The sequence below is a fragment of the Canis lupus genome, chromosome 15 (assembly GCF_048164855.1).
Source record: "Canis lupus baileyi chromosome 15, mCanLup2.hap1, whole genome shotgun sequence".
Classification (NCBI taxonomy): domain Eukaryota; kingdom Metazoa; phylum Chordata; class Mammalia; order Carnivora; family Canidae; genus Canis; species Canis lupus.
In genome coordinates this window covers 46,534,597-46,553,293 of record NC_132852.1, presented here as the reverse complement: position 1 = coordinate 46,553,293, position 18,697 = coordinate 46,534,597, and the positions used below count along the sequence as shown (strand labels likewise).

At 46.2% G+C, this 18,697-nt stretch overlaps 1 protein-coding gene across 1 annotated transcript; it reads right to left on the bottom strand.

Annotated features, from left to right (window-relative positions):
- Window positions 1-515: 515 nt before the first annotated feature.
- GBX1 (gastrulation brain homeobox 1) lies at window positions 516-18,455 on the bottom strand. Its single transcript, XM_072776971.1, has 2 exons — window positions 17,927-18,455; window positions 516-1,814 (listed from the first exon to the last, which is right to left on the bottom strand). Exons 1-2 carry the CDS (start codon window positions 18,453-18,455, stop codon window positions 1,261-1,263), a joined length of 1,083 nt encoding a protein of 360 aa, XP_072633072.1. The 3' UTR covers window positions 516-1,260.
- Between the last annotated feature and the right edge of the window lie 242 nt (window positions 18,456-18,697).

Sequence of the window (18,697 nt, the reverse complement as noted above, 5' to 3'; positions counted from 1 at the left end):
CACATTTACTTTGACTACGGAGGCTGTTCCTTCATTTGCTCGTAGAACCCCAACCCCGAAGCTCCCAGACCCTATCTCTATAGCTTCCCCCATGGCACACGACCGTCCAGAACATGGCACGTTCGCTCTGGCCTCATCCATTTTGCAGTGGGCCCTCTCAACCAGTCTAGTTTTATAACCAAAGAGGATCTGGTATCCCAAACTGTAAACCATGTGCTGGGGAGGAAGAGATACCACAACTCCAGGCCCTCCCATCTGGAATATCAAAGGGGGACAGAGATGGACTCGGCGGCTGTGTCCTCTGCACAGAAAAAAATTAGTGAGCTCATGGGTGATGAGGGTGAACCAGCAAACTGCCCCAGTCGCTGACAGGACTGGTAACCACTACTGAGACAGGGCCTGGACATAGCTCAGCTAAGCTAGGATCAAGTACTTCATTTCCCCTCATAATGCGAAAGGGAGCGAATCTCCTATTCTGAAGTCTGCCAACTCTCCCAAAGAGAACAAAGCAGAGATGACGGAGCTTGCTTTGTTTAATGGGTAGAGAGAAAAAGAAGTGTGCTGGGAGCATGAGGTCTAGAGGTTTGGACAGTGGGCAGCCCCCAGATGGGAAGTGGAGGTGGTTTACACAGGGGGAGACAGTGCGTGCTGAGGGGGTCTAGGAGGCTGGTGACCGTTTCATTCTGTTTCTTCGCATGCCCTCATCCTACAGACAGGCAGGACAGCCCCCTCCACAAGGCAGTAAGGTGGAACTGAACTCTGGCTGAAGATGAAGGGAACACGGGACTTTCCTCAGTCTCAGGGGTACAGACAGACGGAGGCAGATGGCTCCATATATACAAACTTTACAGAAAATAAATAAGGAGCTGTGATCAGCTTGGCTAGGCTTCACCCTGGTTCTTCCCACCCCTGTGAGAAGTAGTTCCAGGGCATTAGCTGGGAAGCGTTCACCCTAGGCATGTTAGAATTCACCCCCTTCCCTGGAGTCCACCTCAATCCCCACAGCTCCTCAGCATCAAGAACCCGAGCCCCTGTAACTGCGAAGCCCCCAGTCTGAGGGTCTCTGGAATAGGCTCAGGGCCCAGTGCCCATGTGTCAGGTGGCCAGGAGAGCACCCCTAGCACTAAAATTAGTTGCCGACGGAGCCCCCTCCCAGGGCAGGATCACAGTGGTAGCCCCTCTGGTCCGCAGAACCCTAACCCAGTCTCAGAGCAGGCATGGGAACAGACCCTTTGCCTTCCAAAATCCTTGTGAGCCCCTTCAGGGCCGGGCCCCCTGCTCCATTTGTTGATGCTGGCTCCGGACAGCAAACCTGTTGACGTGCACAGGTATGGGCACAACAATCTTGGGGTTTCTCACGGGCTCCCCAGAACGGCTGCTCACATTGCCAGCTTTGATGCGCTTCCACTTGGCCCGCCGATTCTGAAACCAGATCTTGACCTGCACCTCACTGAGCTTGAGGGCGTGGGCGATCTGGGACCGCTCTGTCAAGCTCAGGTATTTCTTGCAGTGAAACTCCTTCTCCAATTCCAAAAGCTGCTCACTGGTAAATGCTGTGCGGCGCCGTCGGCTTTTGCCCCCAGGAGCTGTGACTCCTGCCGCCACCGGTGCTCCCTCCTCGGCTCCAGTCCCCAGGCTTCCCTTTAGCTTGGGTTTAGGTCCCAGGAGGGCCCCGGGGCCCCCTGCAGAGCTGTCCAGGAAACCGTCGTCTTCGCTGTCCCCGCCTGAGCCCTCTTCCTCCTGTTCGCTGCCTGCTGGGTCTCCTGCTGGTGCCTCCAGCTTCTCCTCATCTGAGCTGTACACCTTCCCCTCTGCTGTGCGGAGCGAAAACCAACGGATGGGGAAGGAGTGGGCAAGGAAAAGGCAGACAGGTTGGAGGCGGCACGTGGAAGTGTGGCAGTGTGGCCGGCACGGACAGAATGGCAGCAGGAAGATACAGATGTGAAAGGGATGAGATGGGGGAGGTGGGGGAAACAAGGATGGCACATCCAGGATGTGGGGTGGGGAAGACAAAGAGATGGAAAGAAAGGTATTAACCAGCACAGATTTCACTAGAGCGAGGGGGGGGCGGGCAATAAGTGTACTTCAAAGGAATGCCATTCCCAGGACTTCACCACCACCAAGCCCTCCTCATTCTCCCTACCCACTCACTACCTTCCAGCTTTCTCCACACCTGGACCAAGAGCTTTTCACTCATCCCCCACCCCTCCAAATCCAGATGGCATAGGCCCCACAATGCAGCAGTGTGGGACCTGGCTGAGGAGGCTTTCAGTTACTCCAGGCAGGAGGGAGCCACGTAGGAAGGACTCCCTTTTATAGGATAGATAGGAGATGATGAGATCACACTGTGGCCTCTGTCACTTTCCTAGGGATTCTCACTGACCCAGGATTGAGCTCTATCTCCCCACCTCCCCTCTTCCCCAGGTCTAGAATCTTAGAATCTCATTTTCAGATAGGAACTTAAGGATCATCTGATTCCCCATCCTCACCAACACCCTCCACCTGCCGCCCCAAATCTGGGCCCAGGAAATGTCAAAGGATTTGGGAAGTATCCTATCCCTACTTCCAATTCTCCTTGACCAGCCCAGAATGGGGCACCCTCCCAGCTACAGGGGCGCTGTATCTATGGCCAGAGCTGCTTCCAAACGGGTAGCTCTCCTAGGCCCCTTCCATCCCTCCCCTCCTCCTCAACTGTGAAATGACATCATCTCTCTCCCAACCAAGGATACCAGAGCAGCACAAACAGCTGCTCTCTGCTCAAGTTCTGAATCCCGGGGACCCGGAGCTTGATGTCAGTGGGGAAAACCTGGAGGGAACATGGGAAAGGATAAGGAAATAGAAGTGCAACGAGGGAAAATGTAGAGAGGAAGGTGGCAAAAGAAGAAATTTTAACTCAGTTGGTAGATGACTGATTATTTGTAATCACAGCCACATAAAGTGTTTTAAATCCATATGTAACTCTGATACTTAATTCAATCATTGATTTTAATCTTATCCATGGACAGGTTTGTCAGAACAGGAAATAATGCCTCGCAAGTATTTTCAGTAGTTGCGTTGTAAAACTGCCTTGTTTTCTGCTCGAAAGGCCAATAAACAGTGAAACAAAAAGTCAAAACCAACCACAGAAAAAGAGAACAAGGGGAAATGGGTAACCCGGACCCTAACTAGTCAGCTCTTTACCATCAAGTTCCCAGTGTAAAGGGGGTAGGGTTTCGTAGGTGCAGGAGCACATCTGTCTGTAACCACTACACAGCACACAGACGCTCATAAGCTCTCTCAGATTGAGAATGTCACCCCAAAGAATTTCAGGGACAGTGAAATGCCTTATAAGAGAAACAGGGTATGTGCTTGCAAATGTGGCTAGAACACTTTCCAGTGCCCCTCCCCACCAGCCTGTGCTCCAGAAGGAGCTTCTCGGGGTCTCCAGGACCAGCTCAGTAACATGGGGACCCCATTCCCAGAGCTCCTTTTCCCTCCCTGATGCAACCAAGCTACCTCTTGTCCTCGTCCTGAAGAGTCACGTTTCTACCTTCCTCAGAGGCCAGGCTTCTCAGCCCACATCCACGTCACTCACCTCCATCACACTCAGGTTCTTCACACCTCAAGGGTATTTTTATCTCCAGCCCCTGCCTTTTCATCCTTTACTGCCTCATTCTTTATCTATCTTCAAAGCCCATGTGGTGTACCCTCATCTGGACTCACCCAGCCCAGATGGTTCTCCTACTCATGGCTTTTCCTCAGTAAGCCTTCTCCACTCCTGCTGGGAGCTTGTTGGGCTTCCCCAGCTAGAGTTGCTCTTGGCTATACTCCCCTCTCTTCATTCCACATTTCCTCCCAGACCTCTTTCTTGCCAAATCCAGGTTGTTTTCTGCAGGAGTCACATTCTTGGTTCTTTCCTTCATTAATGGCTCCTCTCCACACTGTTTTCCCGCTTTCCTAGAACTCAGACCTAACATCCCTAAGCTGAACTCCTAACCTCTCTCCCAAACCAGCTCTTCACCATCTGTACCCATGTCTCTCCCAGTGTGGTTAGTGCTAACTCTACCCTTGTTCAAATCAAGCCTTACTCCTCTCTCTCTCTCTCACAACCCAAGCCCACTCCCAGAGCCTGAACTTCTCACCACGTCCCCTGCGTTCAGCCAGTCCCAGTCAGCATCAGGTCCCGCCTGGTTCAGCAACATGTTCTCCAAGCTGGCTAAATAAAAAAGCTATCCCCAAGCACTTTCTCTCTCCCTTCTTCCCTCTCTCCCCCTCTTCTATCTCCACCTCTGATCTTCCTTTCCCAAGCCTCTCCTAGAATATTCCCCATAACCCTACCCCATCCAGTGTCCAGAAGACATTCTCTCCATGAGTATTATTCTACCCACTTTTCAATATGCCGTCTGATCTCACATTAGCTGGAGGGAAACTCATATGCAATGGGAATCTACAGAATCTTATGCTAAAAAGATGTCAAGGAAAATCCCTCACATCATTATTAAATCCACTCTCAATTTTTAAAACCTGGTTTGTAGTACATCATAACCAAAAGAATAAAAGCTTGGAAAAACTCAGCCTAATATTACAATATTCTAAACAGCTGCTAAAAAGGCAGAAACTGGATTTCAGGGCTTGAAGGATGAAATCATTTAGCACAGCTCCGAGCACCCAGGGGGTGTCCAATAAATCTAAACTGATGATGATTGAGATGAGGCTCCCAGGTTCCTTGATCTGGCAAGGCCCTCCTGAGATCATATCATCCATCCCTCTGTCTTCAGACAGATTCCATAAAATCAAGCCCACATAAGCAGACCTCCCTCAGTGCTGCTTTTAGAGCCATACAAGGGGCACAGTTTCACAACCTCTCTTGGTTACTTGATCCCGGTGGGATGCTGAACGGCAGGGGCAAGAGTTTCTCTCTCAGCCTTTATAATCATGACATTGAGGGCTCTGATAAGCAACTCTTGGAAGGAGGGGGTGGCGCAATAAGAGAAAGCCAAGAGGAGGGGAAAATACAGCTATGCCCTCAAAGAAGGGGTCTGGGGCAGTGAGTGACATCGAGAAGTGGGAAAGGGTCAACGTAGGCAGGAGGAGGGCTGGGGCAGGAGAGAAGTGGGGCAGACAGGGTGGTGGGAGAATGAAATGATGAGTCAGAGAAACTGAAAGGGCTGGAAAGTTTAGAGAAGGGATAGAATATAGAAAAAAATATATATATTGGGGAAAAAGAGAGCAGAAAACTAAAAAAAAACAAAACAAAAAAAAAAAAACATACCCTTACCTTTCTTCTCCCAAAACACTGCCACATTTGGAGCAAAGCAAAACATTTTTGCCCTGCCACATGCTCTCTGCTCCACCAGGATGGAGCACTCTAAGATGCAATCAATACCCAAAGTGAAGGAAACATTCAGCAGAATCGGATGAGCCATACCGTAGCCCAATCCCTAACAATACAGTGATCCCAAAATGGCTTACCTATTTTCTTATGGATTAGCTAAAAAATAAATGCAAGCTATTTTCTTTTATCTGATTTGTAATGAATATTAATGGTAAATATAATCAAATAAAAATTGCACGCAGAAAAATGTGTTGACTAAAAACTGACAGAAGCAAATCTTTCTGATAAAATTCCTAATTGCAAAATTTGATTTAGAATAATTGAACTTAGTAGATATAATGTCCATAAAAGTAAATGACTAATTGCAGATGCTATAATTGGTTGATATGAGAAAAAAAAAAACACCAAAACAAACTTGATCCACAAAATAAAGCTTCATTGAAAATTTTACACAGGAAATAATGATTCTGATGCAAATAATTTTAGCAAAAGGAAAATTTTTAACTTGGAAATAATTTGACTATGCACATAGGTAGTCCAAACATATAGAAAGGTTCTGTTCTCTGCATCTAAAAGCAAGATTATTGGTAATATAGGAGGATATTGGGTTTTCAGCTTGTTCCTCACATGTAAGTCTAGAATCTGAAAGAAGTATGGTATCCAGGGGGATGACTGGATGGCATCCAGGAGGATCCAGGGGGATGACTGGATGGGGGATGACTGTAGGGCAGACTGGGTATTAGGAAACACCTAGAGTTCTTATGAATTCTTGTGGTGGATGCTATTATCCTAAGAACCAGAAATCACAGAGTTTGAACCACGACTATGTATCAAGTCCATGCCAGGGGCATTCTTCCCACCTCCAGAGAGCAGTACTCAGGCAGGGACAGACTTGCATGGGGCCTTGCTTCCAAGAGGAAGGGAAGCAGGAGAGATACAGAAGAGCCCATCTTGAGGATAGATCTGGTCAGGCCAGGGAAAAAGTCAAGGGCCAAAGAATCCATGGTAGGTATTTTCCAGGAGAAAAGATAAATTGCACCAGACGTGCACCATCTAGAGGGGGAGTCCATAGCTGTGGTCACCAAGAATGGTGAGTCTGGGTTGCAGAGCGGAAAACCACACAGGGAATGGAAAACCACTTTAGAAGCCCAGCTGTGGAAGCTCACAGAGCCCCTGTGCTGCCCCTCATCCATCCTGTTCTGTTGTAGCTTCTATAAAATCAACAGCCTGTATTATTCACTGAAGAGAAGTTTCTCCCCCAATACACTCAGTTCTGACTTCTCTTCCCTCTACTTCCAAAACGGTTATTATCCTCACACTCCCTGAACCACTGTCAGGACAGTAAGTCTCCTCCTGAGCATCCTGGGTCAACTACTCAGTTCATGAATACAGAAACAATTTGGGTGAGGTCAAAAGGTGGAAAGAAGGGCAATTGGGTGGCTCGGTGGTTGATCCTGGGGTCCTGGGATTGAGCCTCGCATCAGGCTCCCTGCGGGGAGCCTGCTTCTCTCTCTGCCTGTGTCTCTGCCTCTCTCTCTGCATCTCTCATGAATAAATATATATAATCTTAAAAAAAAAAAGGTGTAAAGAAACCCAGGCCATCCCTCAAAAAAGAGCTATGTTTACCACTCCTCTCATTTCTATGTCTTCATCATGATGCCCAGGATAGAATTATTTCTGTTCTTTCTGGAGACAGTACTTCTTCCCATCATTTATAGCAATTAGCTCACTTTCAATTGTGTGTTTCACTCATCCCCATTAATTTCATGCTACGCCTCCCTATAACTTCAGATACAATAACATGCATTCATTTTCACTTTCTCTCTCTCCACTCTTCCTATGAGCCGTCAGCATTCCTTACTGCAAACTGACACGAGAACTTTCTCTACACCATTGCAACCCAGAACATCTCTGACCTTTGTGACAGGTTCAGGGCGATTTCCCCACCACTCAGAGCTCCTCTCATGACGTAGCAGCACTGCCATTGCCACAGGCACCCTCGTTACCTTCAACGTTCCCAAACATTTTCACATTTGTTATTTCCCTTTAAGCAACCCACTGAAATAGAGTAGACCTATGAGTAGTACTAATGGAAGATTGGTAATCTTAGGTGAAAAAAACTGAGTTTTGGAAAAAGATTAAATGATTTTCCTAAATCACACGCTAGAGGTAGATTAATGTCTAGGACCTTGGTCTCCTAAATCTCCAACCAATGTTCCTTCTATCCTTTCCCCTCCCACTTGAAGTAAATGCCCAGATGCCTCATCAGATAAATAACCTTGTTACCAAACCCAGTTCAGTTCAGACCTCATCCTTTTCACTTATCATTCCAGAACCCTAGCCTGATCATTAATATCTCCCCTTACCACACTCAGAACAGGCTCTTAAAATTGCCATAGGAAGAAGCCCCACTTACCAAATTTCACCTTTGTCCTCGAATAATAGGCTATCTCTCCTGTCATTCCCCAAGACAAAGTTCCTACCATATCTATTTTTTTCTGTCATTATTGGTTTGTGTGATGTAATCTTACCAGTCAGCATCGTTTTATTTAGAAATGTGTTTTCTCGTTTTAAAATAATATTGCCAAACTGTGGAAACAGTTTTAATATCCATTTTTTTCTACCTCCTAGTTTACAAATGTCTCGCTCATTCCTCATGTGCAGCTCTTTCTTGTACAGGAACCAGCCTTACTGAGGAATAGACATTTTTCTACCATCCTCATCTCTCTCCACCTTCATTACAGAGCTCTCTTCAGAGCTCCACTCTCGGTGTCTCTTCCATCACTCCTAGGGCTACTAATCTAGCCAGGGAGAGAAGGCTTTCCTCCCTAATACTGAAAGGGAGTTAAGATACATTCTTGTCTTCCTTTCTGGTTGAGGTAGACATCTGTTTGGAGTTGGTTTTTGTCTGCTCAGCATCCTTTCCTCCTTTTGTTCACTAACACCCTCTTCCTTTGGGCCCCGCTTCTCATCAACTACCCAGTACGGTGGGACTGTCAATCACATTTCACCTTCATGACAATGTAGGCACGTGATCTGGATCTGACCAATCCTAACGTTCCATCTGTCCTATCTCCCTGGAGACTGGACTCAAGCTAGTTAATCAGTCACCCTAGAATTTTGTATATGCAAGAATCCACTGGGGTCTCAACCTGAGATTATAAAAATTTAGAGCTGCTTATGTTTGTGCCCTTCCTTACCTCTTTTAAGGAGAGAATGAGGCAGAGTGAGAGGAGCTGGGTTGAAAGAAAGATCTAACAATACCACTTGCACTTTTGGATCTACTCAACTCCTGTACTTAGAGTCATGTGAATCAAAAAATGTTCACTTTAGCTTAAATTAGAGTTGAGCTTCTGTCACTTGCAACTCAAAGAGTTCTGGCTACGTCCAATGCTGTAACTGGAAGTAACAAGGATCACAAGACTCCAGGGAAGGTAAGCCTCTCCACCTCACTCCTATAGCTCTCCCATCCCAAATAACATTTCCACATTACCTGAAATTATTCATAATACTACCTATATCCCACCAGTTTGATATCCACCTGGACTTTTCAAAAAATCTCCTTGGGGTGCCTCGGTGGCTCAGTCAGTTAAGCATCCGACTCTTGATTTTGGCCCACAGGTCATAAGATTCAGCCCCGAGGAAGGCTCTATGCTCAGTGGGGATTCTACTTCTCTCCTTCTCCTTCTCCCTCTCCCTCTCCCCCTGCCCCATACCCCACTCACACACACTCTCTAAAATAAATAAGTCTCTAAAAAAAACTCCTTAGTCCATCTGAGCGTGAATTACTTTAATCCAATAGCTTTGCTCCTAACATCAAGCTGAGATCAGACATATGAGGGAATAGGAATTATGGTGAAGAAAGGAGAGATTTTTATATATATATATATAATGTAAAGAAAAGAAAAACAGGCGAAAAACAGGTCCCAGTGGGACACAGAAGAAGGGCTTTAGGTAGTCTTGGGATCCACAGAGAATGTCAAAATGTGAGACAGACACCAAAGGAGGGAGAACGAACCAAAGAAAAAATGTGAAATCTACCCCTTATGAGAAGCATACACTGTCATTCCCCACAGAAACACTTCTCAGAACACAGCGCTATTTCTCTCATTACTCCCAGATGTATTTCTCCTTATCGGTACAGAGAGTGTCACCTATCCTATCCAGTTCTTAATAAAGATGTTTTCCCCCAACTTAATTCCCATCCATCTCCACTATAAGGACAAAGCCAGTAATTTTTGCACACCTATTACTTTAAGATGCTGGACAAATATCTTCTCATTTAATCTTTAACTCTAATGAGGTAAGTATTGTTGCCCTATTCTGCTGGTAAGGAAGCTGTGACTGCAGAGCTTAGTATTCTGTTGTTAATATTTCTCTCCCAGAGGGGATCCCTGGGTGGCGCAGCGGTTTGGCGCCTGCCTTTGGCCCAGGGCGTGATCCTGGAGACCCGGAATCAAATCCCACGTCAGGCTCCCGGTGCATGGAGCCTGCTTCTCCCTCTGCCTGTGTCTCTGCCTCTCTCTCTCTCTGTGTGTGTGTGACTATCATAAGTAAAAATTTTTTTAAAAAAATTAAAAAAAATAAATAAAAATATTAAAAAAAAATTCTCTCCCAGAGAAAGGGTCGTGCCAAGACCTATTTCCAAAGCCCATGTTTGTTCCTCTGCGCCACACCACATCTCTTTGTGTTACTATATCACAAATATTGTGCCAGATGAAGAAATAATAGAGAAGGCCAGGAACTGATTCTACAACTTCTTTTTTTTTTTTAATTTATTTATTTATGATAATCACACAGAGAGAGAGAGAGAGAGAGGCAGAGACACAGGCTGAGGGAGGAGCAGGCTCCATGCAGGGAGCCCAACGTGGGATTCGATCCAGGGTCTCCCAGGATCGCGCCCTGGGCCAAAGGCAGGCGCCAAACCGCTGCGCCACCCAGGGATCCCTGATTCTACAACTTCTTTTTCTCACTCCCTGATGGGCACTGCTTCCTTCCTCACCAGGTAAAGGCGGGCACAATTGATCCCCAATCTTTTAGGCTTCAATAAAAGGCCAAACTTTCATGAAATGTTTCTCTCTCTCATTTAATATGACAAACGTACACAGCCATAGCTCTGGTCACCCCTCCCCAATCCCAGATGATAAAGCCTTGACTATCTGAAAGCCCAGCCTGGATTTCACCTCAAGATGTATATACCCCGGCCTGCCTCCTCTTCAGCTGCCACAACAATTCAGCCCTGGGAAGTAGAGAAATTTCCTTCAATCCCTTTACTTGGGATGCCTTTTTTTTTTTTTTAAGGGAACAATTCAATAATAAAGGTATCCTTACAGATAAAACAGAATTATAGAGCCGGAAGTGACCTTGGAGATCATCTCAGTCAAACCTCTAATTGTACTGACGAGGAAGTGAAGCTACAGAGAGGGTGACTGGCCAGGATCATTCAGTCACGTACTCCCAGTATTCTCCACATAACGTGTAGAAGAGCTGTCACCTGTTCCAGCACAAAGCGCTTTTTACCTTTGCTCTCAGGATAATTTTGTCTTCCTCCCTCTTTCTGGCACACTTGCACATTCTACTTCTCTTCCCATTGCTCTCAGTACAGATTTCCATTGTGATACCATTTCTTTCACAATTCAGTCAAGAAATCCATCTCCCATCACCCTCCTAGAAGTATTTTTCTGTTTCTCCCATCCTCAGTTTTCACACCCTAGTCTCTGTGAGTCCCAGCAGCCCCCTTGCTTCTAATACAGATTTCTTCAGTTCATCACTTGACAGTCATTCCTCTCCCTTCCATGATGGGAAGGGAATGAAGACTCAGCTTCACAACTACTTGCCATCCTGTGTTGCCTCTTCCTACTAACTACAACTTAATTCACTTGTGTGAGTTGCTGTTCTGTTACACCAAATTCAAGCATCGCTTCTCCCTACATTCTTTCTCCCAATTAGCACATCAGTATTTCTTCCACACTACCCTAAGCTGATCACTTTCTTGTACCATGACCATACTTTCAGTGGAAAAACCCCAACCTCTCTCCATCAATCCCAACCCCTACCTCTTTGCTCGCCATCATTGCCAGGGTGGCCATGGGCACCACCACCTGCATCAAGAGTTCCTGTTCCTTCCATTGGCTTGGAACCAGGATTTCTTATCTCCTACCTCAGCATGAGGCATTTTCCCATTCCCTCTAGATAAAAATTCTCTCCCACCAAACCTTCCCTGTCATAGTTCCTATTTTTCTCTCTTGTACATCCACTCCTTATGCTGTCATCTCTATTACCTAATTCCCAGATTCAAGGCAAAGATCCTTCTTTCCACACTGCTTCTGAGGTAACATTCCTGCCTATAAGCTTCCCATCATAACCCTTCTCTCATTGCAAAGCACTCTGTTTATCATACCATGTTCCTCCTTTCCATTTAGCATATTTCCCCTTCATTATTCCAATGACTGCCTTGCTCCCATTATTCACACTATAGACTATTGATGCCCATCACTTCAAGTATAAGAATTATCCTCCTAATCATCTAAATATATATCTCCACATTTACATATGCCACTATGGAGATCTCCCTTCTCTATTTCAACCTTCCTAAGTCCTGCTACCTTCACTCTGGTAGAAGGCACCTCGGTACTCCATTCCAATCCTCCAGGTAAAATCTTCCTCTTGTCATTTCTAAGATCTCCATCTCTCAACTAAAGGTTCTTAGCTCGTTTTGTGCCATGAACTCCTTGGCAGTCTGATACAACCTGTGAACCCCTCCTCAGAATAATGCTTTTATGTATATAACATAAAACACATAGGATTACATTAGAAGTCAACTATATAAAAATACAGTTTTCAGATATTTAAAAATGATTTTGTGTTATAATCATGTATGTTTATTTATTAATTCATTAAATGAGATGCCTCCAAAGACTACAAATTTATAAGAAAATATCTGTAATTTCTGTTGATGACAAAAATCTTAGTTACTGTTAAAACTACTATGGTTTCTGGCCTACACTCATAATTAAAGATCTAACTTTTAGTTAAAAGTTAGTAAAAATAAAGATGTCATTTTTCCCCCACCCATAATGAATAGATCCTTTTACAAGAGGTCCTTGAAAACCATTTTAGAACCCTACTTTAAACATTAAAGATAGAAAAATATGCTTTTATTTTGTGGAATTGACAGAAACATTTAAAATAATCTGAATCAGGGATGCCTGGGTGGCTCAGCAGTTGAGCATCTGCCTTTGGCTCTGGGCATGATCCTGGAGTCCCAGGATCAAGTTCCACATGGGGCTCCCTGCATGGAGCTTACTTCTCCCTTTGCCTGTCTGCCTCTCTCTCTCTCTCTCTCTCTCTGTGTGTGTGTGTGTCTCATAAATAAATAAAATATTTTTAAAAAATCTGAATCAAACTTTTACATTACAGAGAGGAAACTGAATCCTAGTGAAGTTATAAGACTTTGAATCTCCTGTAGTGTCTTGAATATACTAAGCACATAATAGACACACAATAAATGTTCCCTGAATTGAAGGAAGCAATTTGCCAAAGTTGCGCAGCTCAGTGATAAAGTTGACACCTGAGCATGTGTCACGACTCCTAAATAAATGTTCCTTCAATCACATTAAGTTAATGCAACATGTGGCTTTCTGTAAATGTCAATAGAGCAAACACTCTCACTGTGAGCTCTTCCTCAACATTTCTAGGAAAACATGAGTCTCCATCACTTTCCTCCTGTTTCTAACAACAGAAGTCTCTAATTTCGTGTCACATTATTATTTCCTGTTTTTCCCTCATGAATAAATATGTCTTGACAGTCATAATGGGTACCTATTTAAAATTGATGGTCATCTAAAATGTTCTCCAGCTATGATCAGATGCTTAGCTTACAACAACCAACCCCCAAATATCATGCCCCTAGGAAGTTTCCCTCATCTCCTTACATGATTTCCATCATTATTGCCAATCTCTATTCAGAAATTAGCAAATTTGGGGGCGCCTGGGTGGCTCAGTTGGTTAAGTGTCTGACTCTTGGTTTCTGCTCAGATCATGATCTCAGGGTCCTGGGATTCAACCCTATGTCGGGCTCTGTGCTCAGGGGGTGTCTGCTTGAGGTTCTCTCCCTCTCCCTCTGCCCCTCCTCTTGCTCTCTCTCTAAAGTAAAATCGTTTAAAAAAATTAACAAATTCTGTTTAGTTTTTTAAGATAATGTTCTCTACACTGCCATCTCCTGGGTCCATTCCATCATATTCTCTTTCCTATATCATCTCAGTGTTTTCAGGATCCCTGGGTGGTGCAGTGGTTTAGCGCCTGCCTTTGGCCCAGGACGCGATCCTGGAGACCCGGGATCAAATCCCACGTCGGGCTCCCGGTGCATGGAGCCTGCTTCTCCCTCTGCCTGTGTCCCTGCCTCTCTCTCTCTCACTGTGTGCCTATCATAAATAAATTACAAAAAAATCATCTCAATGTTTTCTTTTCAAATATTTTCTTCACCGTGCTGCATACTGGCATTTTCTATTTTTTAAAAGATTTATTTATTTATTTATTCAGAGAGAGAGAGAGAGAAGCAGAGACACAGGCAGAGGGAGAAGCGGGCTCCCTGCAGGAAGCCCAACGTGGGACTCGATCCCAGGTCTCCAGGATCACACCCCGGGCTGCAGGTGGTGCTAGACCGCTGCGCCACTGGGGCTGCTCAATACTGGCATTTTCTTTCATGTCAATCTCCCACTATACTTTTATCATACATCCAACAATTACATATGGACGATCTACCATCCCTCACTTAAGTCTTTGTTTTCAAGCAATCCAACTCCTTTCTCCCTGAATCATTGCTCTAAGCACCCCCAATTTAAAGTTTTCTTCTGCATTTCTCCAAATGGACAGCTCTTTCCATCATTCCACCCCCCCCCCCCCGGACACAGGATCATTTTCACCATCGTCATTGCTGAAATGTGTATTTGCACGTCTTCAGGTTAGCTTTGATTACTCTCAGGCAGAGCTCACATGTTCCTTGACATAAACAGGATCATCACTGCCCAACCCACTCAAGGCAGAATTCTCTTTTTCTCCTGTCATTTAGAGTTAACTGCTGTCTTTTCTCCATTATTCCTAATACGTCCAGGGCTTTGCTATCACTCCAATTCAAAGCTCCTTTCCCCACCACTTTCACATGACTCTGACTCTAGACCTGTAATGCTGACAAATACAAGCTACCACTGCCTACATGAGGCTACTGACCATTTGAAAAATGGCTAATCTGAACCGAGATGTGCTGGTAGTATAAAATACACACTGGATTTTGAAGATAATAAGGAAGGAGGGTATAAAATATCTCATTAATTTTTTATATTAAATAATGCTGCAAATAGTATTGGATTAAAAAAATAAAATTTCACCTGTTTATTTCTACCTTTTTAAAGATAGCTAATGTTTTAATTACATAGATAGCTTGCTAGACAGCACTGTGGACTCTTCTGTTGATTTATACTTTTAAATCTTCTCTATGAATTCAAAATTCTCTCCTCTTTTATCACTTCTACTAAGACATCTTTCCCAATTATCCTCACTGTTCCCTACATTCTAAACCCAGAATTATCTTCAGTCTATCATTCTCAATACTTTTTCTACCCACTATCTCTGTACCTGGTATTTCTTTTTGCCTGTTAATATAGCTTCTGCCCCATCATCTGAATCATAATAAAGTTGTTTTTCTCATCATCAGTTGTAGTAAGGTGGTATCCCTGTTAACTCGAACCAAAATTTCAAAAAAAAAAAAAAAAAAAAAAAAGAAGAAGTAATTCTCAACAAAAAGAACTTTACTTATCATTCTCCAAATTGGCCTATCTTCACTAAAATTTCATTTAATGGGGCTGGTTACTGTAAAACACTAAACAAATGTAAATTAATAAATTCAGACCAATTCACACTAGAACAGCCAATTCCTCCTCTGTCTTTTTAGAGATAACATTCTTTCTCCAAAGTCTTCGAATATTAAGGTTTCAATCCCATTATTCAACCAAAAACTCTCATTTCACACTAAATACTCTAATACAATTCCCAAAATAGAGTATTTGTTTCCTCACCATCACGACCCAAACTGATTCTCCATCTAACATTTCTGGAATTTCCTCTTTTTTTCTCAACTACTTAAGGGGGGGGGGGCAAAAAAAAGAAGACTGGGCAGGTGGACGTGAGCAGTGTGGCAAGGAAGAATCAAGAGGAAGAATCAAGAGAGTCTGTACTGAGGGTTGTAAGAAGTGGAGGTCACAGATAAAGATCTCCTAGTCACTATCCTCTTTGAATGCTTCTTCTGAAATCTCTCCTTCCTGCCTTGCCCCACACGCCCCTTGATAAACCCTTTAGTTGTATCTCTTCCCAATCTGAGTGATTTCTTTCACTCTACCACCTCTCAGAATTCTTCTTCTGTAAGGTCTCCTTCCCATCACTCTTGTCTTTACTCCAAGAATAAGTGTCTTTTGATTGCTCCCAACATTTTCCTTAGATGAAGACCTTTCCTTCATCATTCTCTCTATATAAATTCCAGTTTACCATCGCTCCCAGTATTGAAAAACCTTTTTAAAAAATTACTTCTAGTATTGACACTTTTCCCAGTTTCCTATCAGTACATTGATTTAGCTCCCTCCCAAGCCTCTCAAAGCAGAACTCTTTTACACACACATTTCTGGTCGAGAGAGGCTGTTCCCTCTTCATCTAGCCCAGGCTAGAAATCCTTTGAACCTCTCTCTCCCAAGAGACAGACCTCTTTGCTCTCATTTACTCTCTTTGGACAATCTGGGGATAGAGTGCATTTGTTAGTCCTTTCTTTCCTCTATTCTTCTTTCCTCAATATTTCTCTTCTGTTCTTTTTCTTACTCCTCTCTCACTCATTCAGTGTCTCGTTTTACAGCCAATATTCTAGCTGCTTCAAAAAAGAGCCTTCATTCTACAAATGGGTCAAAATAAACAACTGAAGGGATCCTGAAAGAGTGAGACAAGTTCTCCCACGGTTTAGGCATATTCCTCCCCCAGCACCCCTCCCCTAGTATGTCTCTCTTTCTCCTCTCCCTCAGCTCATCTCTTCCGCAGGTGTCTGCTTGTTCCTCCAGCTCTTATTACCCCCAAAGCCATCCTTCTGATGGTCTGCCTTGCTCTTTTCTGCCTTGGGACTATCTTATTCCAAAAATCCTACTGATCTGTTCTCTTTCCGATTATCCTGCCAGCTGCTTTCCCCTACCCTCAGCTCCGGGCCCTTTTATCTTGTGGACATTTCTTCCCACCTTCCAGTTGCTGCTCTATCATTTCCTTTTGATCCTCCTTAGGAGATGCTGCTCAGACTTCAGCCACTGGGTCCCCCTGGCCCAACCAGGTACAAAAACAACAGCTGAATCCCCAAAGCCAAAATGCCCAGGAATAAAGGGGAAAAGGAGAGGAAGACATGCCCTGTAGCAGCACTGGGGGTCTGGAAGAGTGATTACACCTTTGGACAGTTTCAAGGAAGGGCCCAGAAACCTATCACCAGGAATTGTCTTCTTCTGGCAAAGGACAAAAGGACTCTTGGATTCTCCTTCTTGTTTCTGCTGGAGTCAGCCCCCAGGCCTCCTGGGGTCACTTTTACCTGCTAATATGATGTGATGAATGGGGAAGCAGAGGCGGATTCATCCTGGTGCTAAAGAAGTTTAAGCTTCAGGAGCCCCACACTTGCACACAGACTGTTTTTCTTAAACAGAGTCCACTAAATTGTATAAGCTCTGGATCTCATCACACCTGAGTCTGGCCCTGGATAAAGGAAAGCTTTCCTGGCTTCTAGGGCTTAAGGATCAACTACAGAGGCCAGGAGGGTTCCGAGTAGCTGGATTCTAAACAGGGTTCAGTTTAATACACTCTGCCTCTATTGAGAAGGCATCTTCCCATGGAGAAGCCAGGGTTCCTGAATTATCTCTCTGATGAATCTCACTGGTTCCAGAATCTTAGCTAGATTCTTGACTCTGGGCATTTGTGCCACGCCCAACCCAGCCCAGGCTTTAGCCTTCTTGACCTTCCGGTCAGTCCTGGTCCAGAAGGTGCAAGGTCCCCTCCTAGCTAATGTTCCCTTAGACCCCATACTCAGTTCTTCAAGGTTGATCTCTAAATATGCCAATTCAAAAGTGACCTCTACTACTAAGGCAAAGACAGGTCATCAGCATGGTCACCACTGCTTTAAGACCCTCCCTTTGCCCCTGCACTGAATTGACAGCTGCCCCAATGTACCCTCACCCTAGGGTCTTGCTAGTATCCCCAGGAATCCCACACTTGCAGCTTCTCTATTCTCTGCAGAGGAGAAGAATGAAGAGATTCTTAAAAAGAGAAGTGGGAGTCAAGGCTTGAGGACTAGAATGCTGGGAGGAAAGGTAGTAATTTGGAAGGGAGTCCTGGGAAGTCTTCGGGGAGGCTTCAGGGCAGCGGTTCTGAGATCTAGAGGTGCCCTGTTTGGAACACAACTGGAGGTGGGTCTGCAGAACCCGACATCTGGGAGTCTGGGATCCCAGGGCTCCAGGCAGGTGCCGAGATTCTGAGCAGGCTGCTGTCTGGGATTTCCAAGTGAACGAGCCTCCCGCCCGGCGCCCTGGTCGGCCCAGCACTTACCCGGCAGACTTGGGAAAGTCTCTGAGAAGTGCGGAGGCGGGGGCGGCGGGGGCTCTGCCACTTTCTCCCGGGCGGGCAGCAGCTCGTCGGCTTCCAGCCCACCCTCCGGGCGTCGGCCACCCGGCTCGGGGTTGTTTCGGGCAGCAGTGGCGGCTGCGGCGGCGGCGAGCTCCTGCGGCCCGTAGAAGGCGTCGGGCGGCTCCGCGAAGCTGGGCAGCGCGGTGGTCAGCGCCACCATCGAGGGCACGGCCTGGCCCAGTCCCGCGCAGAAGGTGTTGGTGAGGCGGCCGGCAAAGGAGGCCAGGGGGGCGAGAGGCGGGAGGCCGGCGGGCAGCGGTGCGGGGGCCAGCGCCTGCGGCAGCACGAGCGGCCGGTAGGGCATGAACATGGGATAGCCGGTGTAGAGCAAGTGGCCGGAGCGAGGGGGCGGCGACCCGATCAGGGAGTCGATGGAGAAGGCAGTGCCCGGGCCCCCCCCGCCGCCCCCGCCGCTGCCCCCGGGGGCACCCCCGCCTCCAGCCCTCTGCATCGCGCCGGGAGCTGCGGCCGCCCCGGGGCGCTCCCCTCCGGGCGCCGCCGTGCGCCCCGCGGCTCGGGCGCCCCGCGCGGACACGCAGGGCTCGCTCCCAGGCTCCCGGGCCGAGGCGGCGGCGGGGCGCGGGCTCGGCGCAGTGTGGCTCCGGCGCCGCGCTCCCTCGCTCTCATAAGGAGGGAGGGGGCGGGCGAGCGGGCGGGCTGGGGGTGTCGCCCTCCGGACTCATCCATCTTCCT

Excerpts from the sequence above, each read along its gene's own strand:
- GBX1 (XM_072776971.1), bottom strand. The coding sequence starts at position 18,455 with ATGCAGAGGGCTGGAGGCGGGGGTGCCCCCGGGGGCAGCGGCGGGGGC. Across the intron at positions 1,815-17,926 it reads GACTTTCCCAAGTCTGCCGG|CAGAGGGGAAGGTGTACAGC; the intron begins GTAAGTGCTGGG and ends CGCTCCGCACAG.